General features: G+C 39.3%; 1 protein-coding gene across 1 annotated transcript in view; it reads right to left on the bottom strand.

Annotated features, from left to right (window-relative positions):
• The window catches only part of LOC132998374 (CUB and sushi domain-containing protein 1-like), a 297,197-nt gene that overhangs the window by 74,778 nt on the left and 204,846 nt on the right, over nucleotides 1-17,573 (bottom strand). The window contains exons 26-31 of the mRNA XM_061067984.1: nucleotides 15,404-15,530; nucleotides 14,136-14,347; nucleotides 10,886-11,077; nucleotides 7,665-7,803; nucleotides 3,238-3,425; nucleotides 452-646 (exon numbers count right to left, since the gene is read on the bottom strand). Coding sequence (XP_060923967.1) covers nucleotides 452-646; nucleotides 3,238-3,425; nucleotides 7,665-7,803; nucleotides 10,886-11,077; nucleotides 14,136-14,347; nucleotides 15,404-15,530 — 1,053 coding nt within the window. The remainder of the gene's footprint in view (nucleotides 1-451; nucleotides 647-3,237; nucleotides 3,426-7,664; nucleotides 7,804-10,885; nucleotides 11,078-14,135; nucleotides 14,348-15,403; nucleotides 15,531-17,573) is intronic.

Below are 17,573 nucleotides of genomic sequence, written 5' to 3'. Positions count from 1 at the left end.
CACATATGCCCTGAGTGGCAGTTTGGCAGGTTCCACCTCTTTAGCTCTCTGAGCTGTCAATCAAAAGAAATAGACAGTCTAGCCACACTCAAATACACACACACACACACACACAAACACACACACAGACATACCCGACAGATACACTAACACACACAGTATTTTCTCGCACCATTTAAACAAGGTTTTGGCAAATCACTTTGCAGCCATACATGTTGTGTGTGGCTTATAAATATAAAAAATATTTTCTAACAATTGTTTGTGTCATTTCCCCCAATGATTGTTAAGTTTCCTTGTTGTGCTTAGATATTTAGTTTTGAAACACTATGGTTGTCCTACTTTTAACAAGCAAGCAGGTGGTATTGTTAAGGTCTTAATCATAATAATGTAGTTAAGTGTAATATTGGCCAACCGTTGGTGATTGTGTTTGCTCTTGATGCATCTCTCCTACCTTTACATGATGGCAGAGCTCTGTCCCACACTGGCTTCCCATCATTCCCCATGACACAAGTGATGGTGTCCCCGCCCACGGTCGTGTAACCATGGTGACAGTTGTAGGACACCTGAGATCCCAGTTTGTAGTCATAACCTGTCCGACTGCCGTTCATAATGTTGCCAGGGTCAAAACAGGCTTCTCTTGGTTTTTCTGTTGGAGAATGAAGAGGTTTTGTGTTACTAGAAAGCCACAAAGTCCAACTCATTAAAAATTAACTGCTTTTATTTTTCATTATTTATTCACCTGTTAAATAAATTACAACAAATTTCAATGCCATACAATAAACTACAGCCTCCCATGTGGTGCAGGAAAAAAGCAAGACCACTATTTGTCAACTGAATTTATGCTATATTGTACAAACAGTGTTGTGTTAGGGCTGATTGCCGAGCATGTTTGCTTTTCTGTGATACTATAATAAGAAAGAGATATCGGGCTTGACGGAGGGAAACTGATAGACAGGGAGAGAGAGTGAGGTGGATGGCGAGATGGAAGCAAAACAGGGAGATGATTAAGGTTGGATTTTTAATTAGAGAGATGGCAGATGAAAGGTAATGAATTAATGACAAAAGTACAGAGGTGTAAGGTAGCGCGAGGAGACAGACAACAGAGAGGCAGATAATCTTTTTTTAATTAGAGATAAATGGACGGAGAGAAACAGGAGAAAAATTGGTTGATATAACTTGACAGAGTAAATCTAGCCTCTGGTTACTCAAACAAGTAATCATCAGCTCCACATTGAGTCAAGCAACGTCTCCTATGTCAGGATGAACCCTTTCAACGTAGAAAGACTTCTGATGTACAGTAAGTATCACGTTCTCAAGTTAATAGAGTTTCGATATTATCCAGTCTGGAGGTTAGAGACTCTCCGGGATCCACATTTTAATCAAAACACTGTAAACACAGAGCATAGTGACAAAGATTTTGTGTTTTGCTTTTGTGCACACAGCAGCCATTGTCAGTACTTATTTAACACATGGCCAGATACACTTAGAAAGATAGCAGCTCATTACACAGCCAGCTTTTGGACTGAACATTATTCTGCCTCCAAGATAAATTACACCTTTGCAATTAGTAAAACAATAATGATGCCGTTATCCTGATTGCAAAACATTTACTCTGGCTGTTACTCAAATATTGCTCATATAACTATAATATAATCCTAAGCATGTAGCCAGTATATTGATTCATAAAGAGGAAACAAAGCATTCATTGGAAAAGAACATTTAATTGAAGTGATATCTTTAGTTAAATCCAACACTGAGTTAAAAACTCTCCCTTTAAATGCATCACCATTTAACATTTAATTAAAAGAAAAGCTCACTTGCAGCCCGTAGTGATTTTACAGTTCACTGATGGTCAAGTTTTATAAGCACAAACTAAAATTACCCGTCCACTATTAATTGGTGTAACAGTAATCAGATATTGTGCTCATTAACAATAGCCTAATTGCTTCGTCTTTGTTTCTGATTGATTTTCAGTTAGATGCGTGTTTATGTTTCTCTCCCCCACCATAACGATCCTTGTCGCTCTCGTAAATCCGTTTTGAGCTACTGCGGAAATTGCACAACCTGAGCAGATCCAGCGGAATACATAATCAGCCTCTGTCAACATGTCTCTTCCTATTATTTCTGTGATTCTCCCTTAAATGCAAATGCAATGAGGAGAGAGACACACCTTGTAAACACTTGCTAAGATGATCTGTCTGGGCCAGATTGTTTACCATCTGCATCATAAAAAAATACTGGCTCAAAAGCATTAGTAAATCTGGCCCACACATTATAAAAGAGGGAAACTTAAATATGTACCAGTAGATTAAAACCTCGGTAGAAATTTAATACAAGCAGACTCCACATAAAGAAGACGTGTCTCCACTTCCACCAACTATGCAGAAGTTAAGCTAAAATAAAGTTGATACTAACGCTGCTTGTTTGCACATTTGGAGGCAGAGTCTGCAAAGTAGCGATAGGGTGACGTTGCCATGGTAGTGAGGTTCCATCAAGACACGGCCCTGCCCAATTGTGATACAGTCTCAACTGTCAATCAAAACATGTAACCTAATATATATAGCATCGAATTACTTATTAATATCACACTAAGGGAAAAACAAGCATGTGAACGTACGTCAGTGCGATAAAAACTAATTAACATGACTGAAACCATCTTTGAAAAAAATTTGCTTGTGATACATGTAGCCAGATTTGTTATTTTGTCAATGTCTCAGCTGCTAACATGGATGAGGTGGGATTCAAAACATATACCTCAGCCAGCCACCAGGGGGGGGATCAAAATGCTTTGGCTTCACCTTTGGGAAGCAGTCATGTCGTCCATCTTTATATACAGTCCATGGTTGTACAGCACTTATTTGTTCAAAAGAGTAATCATCATAATTCCCTTAACGATACTTCAAAATGAATTTTGAGATAAATATTGCTATTACTTCACACTTCCTCTACTCTAACTATCTAATACTACTACAATGTTGCACTGCCAGTACAGTTTCAACTAATACTGTATACTATACCTACAGTACCACTATTACATATTTTATAATACTAACATTACTATCATTTATACAGCTACTGCTCTCTATGCTTATACTATTATAACTAAACGAGAGTCTGTATATTATAGTGTTTTGAGCAGTTTGTTCATTATATACGAAGAATTCCAGTAATTTAAATGAGACCTGCTGGAAATGTATTAAGACGTTATATTAAGCTGAGTTTTTCGGGTTTAATTACCTCTGAATTCAATGGCGAACCCAGACATGCCCAGCGAGGCATCAGATCTGAATGCCAGGAAGAGACTGTTACTGCTGCTCTCTATTCGCTCTGGGGCCTGGTTGCCTTGGAGACTTGATAGTAACGGCCCATTAGAGTCTTCACCCTCGTAGATGTGCAGGAAGTCGTAACTTGGCTCCATGTTGAAACTAAAACAAAAACAAAGAAGGTTAGGCTTGACAATCGAGGAAGATGAATTGCATTGTTAGTTAGTGTGTTAAAATTCAAAAACAATTAATCCAGTGATATGTATTCAATTCAAATATCTTTCTCATTTAATAACTAGTTTGTACTATCTCTCCATTAATCACCTTCAAATTTCCATTTGACATCTTTTGACATTTTTGGGATGTGTTTACTGCAGTAGAAAATGACACCTTAAATCATGTTGTTTTCTTCCTAATGCAATTTAAACAGCAATAACTCAGCAAAACTACTTTTTGGGATATTTTTACAAAAATTGGGACGAAAGATCTCCCTCTACCCTTTTGGGTATATTGCCTGAGAAGGTCTTGATGTGATTTGAGGACCACTGTTATTAGAGTCACTTTTAATTACTGCTGAGAACAAGGGCTTAGAAAGCAGGTTATACTGAAGTGTTTCTTTAAAACTCCACAGCTAAGCAAAAATACACGTGGGGAAGAAAGGAACTGGACCAGTCAAAACAGATTAGGGCGAACATTGAAAATCAAAGGACACCAAATATAGCCCATGGTGGAACCAGACTGCCTCGGGTAAATGACCCGTTTATATTTTCATTTCAAAATAAATTGAAATGTGTTTATCTTACATTTTTGTTCTCAATACATTTATTTTTCTTCAGTAATATTGGTAAAAGTGACACAAGAAGAAGATTGTTTTTCGGTGCGTACCTGCTGGACTCAAAACTTTTAGGGGTAAACACAGAACATTATTTTTGATCTTTATATCCTCGGTGTTTGTGTGTATGTGTGAAAACCGAACACAAATATGTGCCCTGAATTTTTTAACCTGCAGCCTTAACTGCCAGTAAACTACTAATGTGTATTTTTTTTTGTAAAAGTTTGGCTAGATTTGACTTTGATAACTTCTCCTCATCTCTCTACACATACATGTAGACGTGTGGTGCTCCAAAGGGTAAAGGACCATGACACATGTACACACAACACACAACCATACAGTCCCACACAATGTCTCAGGGTTTGTTTTGACAGAGGTTGTGTCAGGCCTGTCTCCCACTTGTCACACTGAGACAAATTTGTATGGGTGACACACACACGCACACACGCACACACACACAACACACACACACATATGTTTGCTTTCCGTGTATAAGGTCTGTCTCCAGCCTGTCTTGTTACACCACTCAGTAAAGTGAAGACTTCATAGTGTGTGTGAGGGTGCTGTAAGTAATACTAATGACGTGTGGACCTAAATATTTTTACAAAAGAATGATTGAATGTTCAGGTGTATAGATTACATGTAGACTGAGGGTAGGTTTAGGTTAAGGTTTGGCTAAAGGTTAGTGTTAAGCCTGTCGTAGATATGTTTAAGGTCAGAGTGAATCTCCAGAAACTGATGTCAACTTGTGTAATGGTAAAGAGTCTTTAAACACTGGGGATATTATACTGCAGGATTTAAAAGAGCAGATCCCTTTATTGTTGTTCTTCTGTGTCGCCATTTACATAAAACACATGCTGTATATCCAGGACATGAACACTGTTACTACACAGCTCTGCAAATTACAGTGAAGAGGACCCAGGAAGATTGAGGGAGTCAGGAAATGCACTAAATATGTTGTAGTTCTTGACAAAAAATGTAAATTGCAATATAAGATCTTGTGCACTATAGAGGATGGACAGATGACGCTGTATAAACGGAATAACTCAGTTTGTGTCCCAAACTTTTTGTACCTGTTCACCTTATTTAAAACTATTTAGAATTTCTGAGTTTGGCAGAAAAAGCTATTATTTAACTTAAAACAAAGTGTATTATCAAAAACGTTATGCAATCACAAAAATTAAATTTGAACCAAGAGTACCGAATGAAGTTCAAGCCCTGAGTTTACATCTGGGGAAGAATGGGCTTAACTGCGCATAAGTCCCTTCTTGCACTGACAAAGCATTGAAATGATCCATGTTAATACCTTTTGCATTAGTGATACATTCTGGGTCTGAATGTTAAAGCTACTAAAATGTCATCAAAAGAACACAAATGTCTCACTGAGCAGAAAATGGGACAGCAGCATAACCCCTGCCTGAAGAAAAGGAAGTCTGTTCGGATTTAAGACCTGAATGCAACAATAATGCAAACTTGAGTGGGTGTATTTGAGTTTTTTGAAATAAACTGTGTGTTTTAAGTGTCACAAAACCATCTATCCTCTCATTAGGGGAAGATTCCAAACATATTATTTTACACTGAGAGTAAAGAGCGCAATTATAGAATATGGAATATAATATCCCTCATTTGACAAATAAACATGTCTTTATCTTTTAGCACTATTATAAAACAAGGGTCAATTGGATAAGAATACTTAGACGATTATAGCACAAAAAATGTTCTGACTTCAATGGAAAAATGAAAGAATCGTACAATGATCTGATTGAGTGGCTGATTAGAAGTTATTAGTAATTGGTTCAATAGAAGTTTGTCTCATGTGAGTTCATAAAACATAATAACGAGGTTTAGATGGGCAAAACAGTCGCAAAGAAATTACAAAAAACTGTCTCACTGTTACAACAGGAGGGAATTATGGGAATTATCTCTCCAGCTCAAAAACATGACGCCAAAATTGGGTCATTTTTTTCCTTTGGCAATCTGGAGAAACTCTGCTTTGCTTTTATCTCTTTACGACATGTGAAACTGTAATCTTCACTTTTGCTATAGTCGTAGGCCCCTAACCACTCTGAATATGAAATATTCACAACTTAGACACAAACAGGACTTCGGGATGTAAATAAACACAGCCCTGTTTCAAAAAACAAAAGTTGGAATTGTCAAAAATACTTATCTGCCAAAGTATAATGTTTTTGAGAAAGAGACCAAAATAGTTTCCTTTGCATACAGTCAGAAAGTCCCAGCTCAGACACTCTGACTGAAAGATTCAGGCCCTGAGAGTCAAGAAGCCAAAAATTGCGATTTAGATTTTCTGAAAGGATTATCTCACCATCACTTTTTCATTAAACTACAGTAGTTACTAATGCTAGACGTGTTTTAAAATGTATATTAGAGGTTTTCTACACGGTTACTGGTTTATTAGTCAGGTTAACGATCCTTTACTACATTAATTAACATCAGGCGAAACTGGGTCAGGCCCTTGCCTATACAGCACAGACCTTTTTTAAGACTCAGTGATGGTCAAAGTGAGTCATGCAAAGTCCACACTGAAAAATAAATTTATACTGAACTCATGAACCAAGTCCATGGGGGGTGATACATTTTTTAATTTAAGCCAGAAGAGAAACATATTTTGGAAAAAATGCTTGGGGGACTCTGTCCATCCACCTAAATATTTCAGTTGGAGATTTTAATATTTTCTCAGGTATTGGGATAAACTAATTAAAAAGTAATAACATCAGTGAGCTTTGCCCTGATGCGTTTGCTGCTGCAGCATTGCCTCAAACTTGCGGAAAAATACATCTCACTGTTGCTCCCTCATCTTTCTTGTTGTGTTATGAATGTTATAAAGTGTGTTACGATCAATTAGCATGAATTATTCTTACAACAAACAATTATATATTAGCCAAACTGTGTTAACCAACACAAGCCATGCATCAGTAACTTTACATTTTTGGAGAGTAACATTCACATTCACAATAAGTCAAGTAAAACCATTTCTGTCCATATGAGCATTTGGCCTCTGCATCAGTTTTGTTCTCCGTCTATAACATGCCGGAAAAAGTATATCACATGACCACTCACATACACTTGGCATGTGCGTGCCGGTGTAAACAGGCAAGCGTGTCCCACTCAGCTGGACAGTTGTAGCTTTGTAAAATGCAGAATTTAACAGCACAACATCTGTTAGCAAAGACAAAACGGTCAGCAACGCTTGTAATTGATTGACCAGGTTCAGGCTAATGGTGGTTGGTGTCTTTCTGGGAAAAGGCCACTTAGATAGAAGCCTGATGAATAAGCGAAAAGACCAAATCAGGATGACAAGTGTGTTTGTCATCCTCTCCAAAAAAGCTCTCTGCCTGTCTACAATGAAACACAGACCCAGAGTTTTCAACTAAAATGGGACCAGTGGCGTATGAAAGTGGCATAAATAGAGATAAAAATAAAATATTTAATACACATATTAGAAAATGTTGGGAGGTAAAAGTGTTTCTGAGGCACTGGTTGCTCCACTTGTCATTGAACCCATTTAAAGAAAAAGGTATAATAACTTTTCCAATTGAGGTGTCTACCTTTTGAAGATGAGGGCAATAACAAAGTCCGGGTTGACTCTGATTCTCCAGTCGCACTCTTTCCCAGCGGGGTAAGGCTGCGGGTAGTTAGGAGACAGAATGACGCCAGAGGGTCCACTGATGTTACCCCCACAGGTTGCTGGAGTCAGACAAAAAGCAAGAGAGAAACAAAAACAGGGAGAGAGAGAGAGAGAGAAAGATGATTACACAGCACAGGGCTTGAGGTAATTTGGAAAGAGAATCACCCCTGATTGACCACTCGTATAACCCCCACAGGTCGGCAGAGGGAGCGAGAGTGCGTTAGTGATGGGAGCTGTGGCAGGAGTTGGTTAGAAGAGGGAGAATTACACCTGGAGGACCGCTGGTATTACCTCCACAGGTAGCAGGAGAGGGTGAAAGAGCAAAAGGCAGATAGGGAGAGACTTTGAGATTTAGTTACAGAGTGAAGGACTGGGGGTAGTTCGCTGAGAGAATCACCCCTAGTGGTCCTGTTATTCCACAACAAGCCAGAGAGCAGAAAAGAGATACTGGCAAGAGAGACGGATAGATGCATTCAGAAGCAATTTGGTGATGTGAAGGCAGAATCGGAAAGATGGAGAGGTGTCTTGGGGGTGGCAGGTGGGTGTGAATGGATGATCAACAGTGAAAAAGAGGTAAACAAAGGCATTAATAGCTGCAAATCACTCACACTGATACACACTTATAGGCACTAGACAACTTTGTGAAATTCTTGGTAATCTTTGGAGCTTTTAAGCGCTTCACATCCTGAGGTTAAGGTGCTTTGGGAGGGAAGCACAGGCGGGAAGCTGTGAGGAAATGGAAGGAGATTTAAGCCCCACACTTTACCTTCAGTCACCCAAAACATGAGTCAACTTGCAAAGAGTCAGAGGTAATATCAGGGACAGAGCGTGATGCGTTTCACAGGAAAATGACCTGTGTCTGTGACCGCGGTGGATGACTTCCAGATCGTGCCGGCTGATAGAGAGAAGGAGTAGGCAACAGAGAGGGAGGCTGTGGCATCTAACAGCAGGGGAAATGAGTATATTTTTGCTCCGGGTTGGGGGGGAGGTCAATATGCTGCAGGAACTTTCCCTCTGCCATCCCTTATTCAGCTGACTGATGTCATACCGCATTCTGCTCCTTGAATCATTAAAAACACAGCGGCTACTCTGACTAACATCACAAAATAGGTCATGTGCAATACAGACCTGATCTGGATACAGCAGTCAATAAGGAAAATGAACTTGTATCCCAACAAAGTGAAACACTACCAACTTAAGTATGAACAGAGTGTGCCACAGACTTTTTTTGGTAAGAATAGAGTGGGATATCTAGTTTGATTGGCGTGGACAGTGACGAGTGTGATTGCATTACAAAACATATCTTTACCTACGCCAGGGAGGTCGTGTTTTGGTCTGCACTTGATTGACTGTCAGCAGGATTATGTAAAAGCCACTCAACAGATTTCCATGAAATTTTGTGAAGCGATGGAGCATGACCCGAGATGGAACTCATTGAATTTTTGGTGAGGATCCGGATCAGGGGGCGGATCCGAGAAATTGGTTTCACTTTCTGAAACATTGTCAGAATGTTTCTCAACATTTAGTAATTCATGGATGTTTGATGTTAAGGGGACTAATATTTATTTGTGTAAATTTGGTGCAGTACCAAATAACAATAAGGATCTATTAAGTTTAAATGTGGTTTCAAAAGTGGACTGTTGATGTCTATTGTTTTTGCATTGACTTTGCTATTCCTGTTTTATTGACTCTAAAAAGAAGAAAAGCTATCTGGATAGATGTAATTTTCTTCCTTCGTTTGTGACAGAAAGAGATGAGGAAGAAAACAAAGGAAGAAAAGCACACCTGAAAGCGGGAGTCTAAAAAAAAAAAACACTCCAGCACAATGGTGTGAATGAGGTGTGGAGTAGGCTGTGGAGTCTCGCTACGCTCTCAGCAGCATGTGGGCTCCATGATGGTGATAATTGAGAAAAAGAGCAAACACGCTCATGGTTTGTCTGAAGTTTTCATTCAGGAGCCCTGTCACAGCTCCATGTTTCATTCTGTAAAGCAACAGATCTAACCGACTCTTCCTCTTGTGTTGACATGCCTCACTATTTCAAAGGTGCCAATCTGCTGGCACATTTGTTGTGCTGTCTGTCCAGCACAGCTACAGAAGAGAGGGATGAATTTAGGAGGTTTTGTGAATTTAAACTGCTTTTTGAGTTTTAAAGAACAAGGCACAGTGATTACCTTTACCAACATTCCTTCAGCACCTGTCCAGCTTGTCCTTGATTTCAAAGAGCACAGCTCTAGTCACTTGTCTCCAGAGAAGTATGGCAGGACAATACAGAGGCACTTAACGGACCTACACTGTCTCGTCTGTAGCATCTGGACACTTCCTTGGGATGTATGCACATTGCGGAGTGGGTGGCCTTGTCAATTATCTACTCACTTGCTGCAATACATAAGGACTGGCCTGATCACCACCTCCTTGCCAGAACGTCATCCTATCTTGGGGTATTCAAGCCTTTTGCCAGCTCCTGCCTAAAACCTTGTATTTTTGGAAACTGCCTGTGCCTTAATTTGTGTATTTTTCACCAGCTTATTTGCATCAGTCTGTTTGTCGCACTCAGCCATCTCTCCAACGACACTACTCAGTTATCCTGTCAGGAACTCCTTTTGACAGCACACCTGACCAGTGATCCAGCCCCTCTCCCTCTGGAATCCTTTATTGAAACTGGACTCTTCCCCACAATCTCCAACTTACTGGTTTGATAGTTACTACACTGTTATTACTACCTTATTATCACTAAGATTCCACGTTGTCACTCACTTATTGTGTAGTTTAACTCTAGTGCATCTACTTCTAGTGTCTTGAGAATTGCGTCTGCTTTTGGAGTTCAGCGTTCTTGCTAGTTTGACTTTAGGCTTCTCTGGGGTCAGAGGTAGGATCATTCTAGATCATCTCATCTCCAGAGGTTTTGTGTTACCTTTCCAATTTTGGGATTTAATCATAAGAACAGGGGATCCATGTGCAGACGTCTGATGAACATTATCTAACAATCATTTAACATATTTAATTGGAATTTTTATAACATTCAATATGAAATTTCACCCACTCATTAAAGCTTCACTCATCACACCATGGCATCAGATCGTATCTCTCATTTCCATGTAATTTCATCTCAGTTAGGCAGCACATGAGTAACGCACACCTACCTATACACGCTGGAGGATCCGGTTGCCAGTAGAATCTGTTGTCCAGCCGAACACATGTGATGGTGTCCTGGCCTTCCAGCTGATAGCCCGGGTCACACTGGAACGTCATGCTGTCACCGGGCTCCTTACTGTCGCCGTATCGAGAGCCGTTCACGGGGATGCCTGGGTCGTTGCAGGTCGTCGCTGTGGTGGCTGAAAAGTGTGAAACAGACAAAGAGAAAGAGATATTGACGTACTGTTGGTGGACGGAGAGCGAGGGAGAAGCAGTGAGACAAACACATTCAAACTGTGTTATCATTGCTGGCAGCTGCAGACAAAGAGTGTCTGAGTTCTAATGGGGCTTACTGTCATCACACTGACAATGACTGACAAAATGATTCCATTGAAGGCAGCAATAGCTGGGGATAAAAAGCTCCTGCTTGATCTGACGAGTAAGCAACTGAATGATAAATGGATCATCAGTTCAATCATATTTGACCTGGTGCTATTTTGCGTTTCAATTAGTGGCTCCACCCTCAGGCTAAGTGGTGTGTTAACTGGGGATAATTAGATCTATAGTATATTGCGTATTTCATGACGATCAAACTCACAGTAAAATAGTTTCAAATATGTTTGCAAGTGCTTCCATTGAATCAATCTGTGCTAAAAAAAAAACTAAAATGACAACAACATGTTCTGATCATATATCAAAGTTGAAATATGTGTATGAACAAAATCTAACTTAATTTAAAGGATATGTCTGTAAAATGTCCCATTATCTATATGTATAATTATATACTGTACCTTTAATATTTATTATCTTCCAGTATTGTGTACTAGACAGTGAGTGATATAAGGGTTTATTCCTGTCTGTCATTTGAATCAGTTCGGGTTTATAACCCTGACAGCAGGGGCGTTTCTAGGATTGAAAGAAAGGGGGGGCTTAGCCCCTAAGGATGTTGAATGTTTGCGCGCGCCAATTTTTTTTGGGCTCATTTGGGGCTGCGGATATCCAGTGTTTCAGACAGTTCATAGATTGGTTCAATCAGAAAGACTGTGATTTTTCTCTGTATCTTTGCTTGCATTCATTCAGTATAAGATAAAAGAAGAGACAGAATTTCAGGGTCATTGTGAAATTTGACAACACAAATATGAACTTTTCTCAAAAAGAGAGAAATAATTTTCCTGCTTGTAAAGGAAAGACGGATATACTTGTTTTGACTAGGGCGGAGCTGTCACCTCTGCTAAAGAATCTTCTTATATCCATCTGGTCAATGAATTGGATGATATACCAGTACAATAGCGTTATGAGGGACACTATGACATTTAGTTTTAAATAGCATTAACTGATTATAAACATCAACATTCTATAGGCACTGATATTATTGTTTTAAAATACTAGAGATAGATATTAATGCAAAGAATAGAGAGCTGTCGATAGTTATTTCTTACATTTCAAATTTGCTCATTCACACTCTTGCTCACTGGAGACATTTTCTAACAAAATAGCTAGCTAGCTAGCTTAGTGTTAACATAGCTCATTACAATATTCCCTTTCATTTGCCTCAAGTAAACCTAAATTTAAGCAGGTAACAATCGTTAGAAACTACAGATAGCCACATTCTGTAACTACCTGTACTTACAATTTCACTCCGTGCATCATTTACTATGAGCTAAACTCCTTGGCTGTAATCCTGCTGTCTTGATGAGAGACGTTACTTGGCAGAGTGAGAAAGCCAGCGCAGCGGCGATGCAGACTCCCCAAGGTCCTAGTGCCTGGTCTTTTATTGTTAAGTGTTATGAGAGGCTATTGGATTGTAATTTGAAGGGGGAGAAAACAGAAAAAACAGAAAAGCACTCACATATATAGCATGTTAGAGTTATAAATAACTTGTCCATGTGTAAAACAATAGTTTAATTTAAAAAAAATAATTAAATTCTTTAGGGCTTCTTTAGCCCCCCTAAAACAGGCCTAACGACGCCACTGCCTGACAGGATTGCATAATACCTCTAAGGGATTGTTAGATCCTAAGAGCAACAAGAGGAAATCAGCAAAAACAAGATTCATTGACTCATTTGTCAGCACCTTTGCTTTCTGTGTTGTTTGTTGTTTATTTTAATTCATATCTCAGCTCATGTGTTCTTCTCATTTGGATTCTGCCAAACTCAAGTCCTATCAACAATGAAACATAGAAATGATCTTTTTCACAACTATTCCAACAGCTGGTGTTTGGCTAATGATAGTGATTCCACATTGTGTTAATTAAACCTTCAGGGAACACAACTGCATGTATTGAAGGTCAGATATTGGCACAGAGAGTGAAGAAGGAGTAAATGACAAATATATGTTGTAACGTCAACCCATTCCCTGAATACAGCCACAAACCCTGCATCGAAAATAAGTGCGTTTGGTAAATCAACACTGAGGTAAATACAGGGAATTTAATTAGCATGGTTAGTGTGGGCAAATATTTATTGTTTTAAATATGGGGATTATGGGAGAAAATTAAACATGTGAGAAAGATAGAGAGAGAATGTGTTGGATGTAAATAGATATGCATCTCTTTGTTTGAACACTTTTGGATGCAGATGTATGTAAACTACCAAGTGGAAGGGCAAGGATGTGTGTGTGTGTGTGTGTGTGTGTGTGTGTGTGTGTGTGTGTGTGTAAAAATGAATGGAAAAGATTTTAGTCATCTACAAATTAATTTATAGTTTATATTATATTGTTGTCATTTTTGTTGCTGTTTAAGTCTGGCTTAGCTGAAAATCAAGTTTTCAAACATGCTATTGTTTCCTTGTTGTGCCTTTTGGATGTGAACATGTCAATTTGAGGAACAAGGGGTGTAATAGGCTACTGGAGTGGGGCCATGATCAATTTTCTAACTAGTTTTAGTTTAATAATCAATAACAAAACTAACATGGGCTGAAGGAGAGCTCATCGTTTTTTAATAATTTCTTCTGGTTTCCTAAACTGTGGGAGAGAAACTAAGCTGACCCCCACTGGTCCCCGATGGTCTCAGCCGGGAGTCCCAGGGTGACATATTACATTTCTATTTTGATACTTTGGCTAAAGGTTTTTTCAGAAATCCCGTTAAATGTGGCATTAATTCCAGATTAATTATCTTTGAGCAAGGATAAATGATATATAATAACTAAGAAACTATGTGTGATGAGTTTGTTACTCAGCTAAAACCTTTTCTTTTTAAGTTATTCCCAGATCCACAACAACAGAGTTTGATGGTTTTGATTTAGAGGATAGGTTACTCACTGGAGAACTGTATAGAGAATCCCTGCTTGCTGATGAAATAATCGGAATCAAACTGTAGGGTGAGTATGTTGAAAGTCGAGTGAATGTCTTCTGGTAGGGCTGGGCCGGACCATTCTTTCAACAGGATCCCCCCGTCTGATGGCCCAGATGGACCGTCCCAAACTCTCAGAATATCGTGACCGATCTCAGTGTCAAAGACGATGAAGTGAAGGCTACAAAGAAAACACAAAGATACACAGCTAAGAGATCGGGTAACAAAAGACTTTACAGTCTGCCCTTTTGCCCAAAAATAATATTCATATTCATAAAATGTAGCTGAACTGAGAATAGACGGATCACACATGCACACACACGCACACACACACACACACACACACACAGATGTCAGCAGTAGACAAAATGTGGTGAGAAACACAAGGGTGGCATAATGACTAATGTGGTGTACTCTACAACCCAGCAGTGGCTTTGACAGTGAACATTTATCTCTAATTAGTGAATATATTATTACCTGACAGTCTTGTGAGTGTTTGCTTCTATAGTGTGCAGTGTTTCGTCTAAAATGGAGTTGCTGCAGCGGATCTATAGCGCAACATTCCTTTTTCTTTTTGCACTTTTTTGTGTGCTCACAAAGCGCACGTGCCTGGAGGCTTCTATGCAACTGCAGGTATCAGATGGGGCTTTTGAGGCCCAAGTGCATACAGTACATTTGTGCACAGTAATGAACAGGGGAAATGTCTGTGAGGTTTCTTCACCATGTTGGAAAACAACACTTTTTTTGAGCACAATAACAAAATAATATTCACAACAATAACTGCCAATTATTGAGCGGTAAAGTACAGGTGTAATTTATTCTTCCAATCATTAAAATTAAACTTTCCTCCTTCAATTAATTTGCAAGTGTTAATTCACTTGAATGTAATGACATTTTTTAATGATAAAAACAACTTACATTTATATTTCTCAAAGGGAATCTTAACCCCAATAATTTGCGATATGAATATATATGTGAGTGAATCTGTTGTCTTTGAGGTTGACAGCTTTCACAAGTCACTGGGGCTCTTGCACATAATAAGGCCCCGCCTCCAGGAGGAAGAAACCAATTACAGTCCATGTGGATTACCAACTACCTGCTTGCCTTTCCTTTTGACATCTATCCGCTGCTTGCTTCTAATTATCATTATTGGATCAGCACGAAGTTTCTTGTGCATGAGTTAGAGGTCATCCTACTCACAGCGGATTCAGTGGATATCCAAGTGCTTCATAATTACCTGATGGTCTTGCCTGTGTCAGCCTCTATAGTCCAGGTACAGTGGAGGTTGTTGTCATAAGGAGCAGGATAACCCGGAGACAGAATGCGTCCAGACACCGCTCCAGTTACGTGACCTCCACACTCGGCTACAAGGACATGAGACACAAAGACGATCAAACACCAGTGGAAAAAAACAGCATATTTCAACTACTTGTTTTAACTTTACCGACTGCATATTGTTCAGCTGTTTCCATCTGTTTTATGGAGCATGGATCATTTAACATTAAGCAAGAAAAGATGAAACAAATAAGAAACATCGGCCGTTTTTCAAACAGCAATAAAACGGCATTCTGAAGGATTGCGACAGGGTTATTATGAATTATAAACTCTGCAGTAGATATTAATGGTGACTTGCAGCCCTCTCAGCCATAAACTCCACTCTTCTCAAAGACAAAAACATTTGAACTCTATTCAATAATATGAGTCTTGGCACTCAAATCTTATTAGGTGACCAAATAAGGATAAAAATATACTGTCACACCCGTTATATTGCTGTGTCATGGTGAAACGTAGACACCAATGGTGAGCACATTCATTTGAAATGACAATCACCAGCATTCACAAATAGGTTGCATAGAACATTATAATCATCTGTCTATCGCCCAGTTGGCTACAGAATGTGGATGATGGAGAAAATACAACTTTTGATAGTTTCTATGAACTAGTCTTTGTTACAATAAACAAATTATTTTATGAATAGCTTTTATGATTTCACATTCATTTAAGGACATTGTTAAATTGCTGACTGAGAGTTGTTGGATAGAGCCTGTTGGTGTTGGTGCATCACGCTTTTTTTTTTGCATTGGGTCTGCAATGCTAAGGTCTGAATGAATTAAGTTCCTCGACACATGATCTCTTAAGCAGAATGTATGTTTGTCAGCAGGTGCTTAGAGACGGACAGATGAGCCGTAGATTAAATCTGAGCTGTCATTGCAAAATATGAGGTTTTCCTATACCATTAGATTATGTAACTACTCTACTGCCGGACCACGTCTAAACATTGGCTAGGCTCGTCTAGCCCTTTTCGTGTTTGCCCTGTCTGGCTCCAAGAGAGATTCAGAGTACATCCTTGCAGAGGAATTTCGAATAGTTATCTATTTGGCTTCCGAGCTGTACCACGAGAAAAGGGCGCTCAGAAGTATGACACAAATAAATGGTGGATTTGAGTAATCTCCCTTTAACCTCACTCTATGTACTGTGTCATCCTGGGTGGATGAAAATGTGACAATGCATACTAACTGAAACAGTATAAAACCTTCAAAGCAGGAACATCTCCATAACAAGGATTAGGTAGGTGTCCAGTGGTTTTGGATTAGTCGAACATTTGGGATCTGTGAAGACCTCTGTTCTCAACAAAACCAAATCCTTTTGTATCCAGCCTTTCCAGCCCTATTAAGATTTCAATTCATCTGTGTAAGAGAGGGTTCCTCTACTTTGCTGTAATTTACTCTGGGGTGTGAAGGTTGAGTTAAATGAGGATCAGTTAAGAAAGGCTTGAATCATTAAATCAACCTTGAATTATCCAAGCCCCTGGTTTACAGTTTCAAGGTTAGTGAGAAACTTTGATGGCTGTTTTCTCTTAAGGAATCTCTAGAATGTGCGACGTGCAAGAAAGAAATGCTGTTTAATGCGCAGGAGTAAACTGGATTTGTGTGCTATTTCTAAAATTGTTTTCGGAGGGAGGAACTGATGAGATACTGAGAGGCAGGGGAACGGGCTGGGAGCATCGTGGTAGTACATGGTACACATGGTAGCCCACTGAGCCAGCAGATCGCTGCTGATTAGGAAGCAGTTTGGTACAGTGAGGGCTTTATAGTTGTGTGGGCATTGCGTGTTTGTGTGAGTTAAGAGGGCACCGTTGACACAGCTCCACAATCTGCAATAATATGACAACCTACTGCTGTTGCATTACCCTAGGCAGAATGCAATCGCACGCAAACACAAACACAATGGAAATAGCAGAAAACCACACTGTCACACAGAAGACCAGAAATATGCTTTTCTCTCTGTGAGTCTCAGCACACACACTGAGAGAGAAAAACAAGAGTCAGTTAGGTGGTTTGAGCCGAAGACAACTGCAATTCCCTAAGACAGACAAGAGATAGAGAGAATGACACACACAGAGTTAG

The sequence above is a fragment of the Limanda limanda genome, chromosome 3 (genome assembly GCF_963576545.1).
Source record: "Limanda limanda chromosome 3, fLimLim1.1, whole genome shotgun sequence".
In the NCBI taxonomy this organism is placed as follows: domain Eukaryota; kingdom Metazoa; phylum Chordata; class Actinopteri; order Pleuronectiformes; family Pleuronectidae; genus Limanda; species Limanda limanda.
The sequence above is the reverse complement of the archived record's forward strand: the minus strand, read 5'-3'. Positions and strand labels throughout refer to the sequence as shown.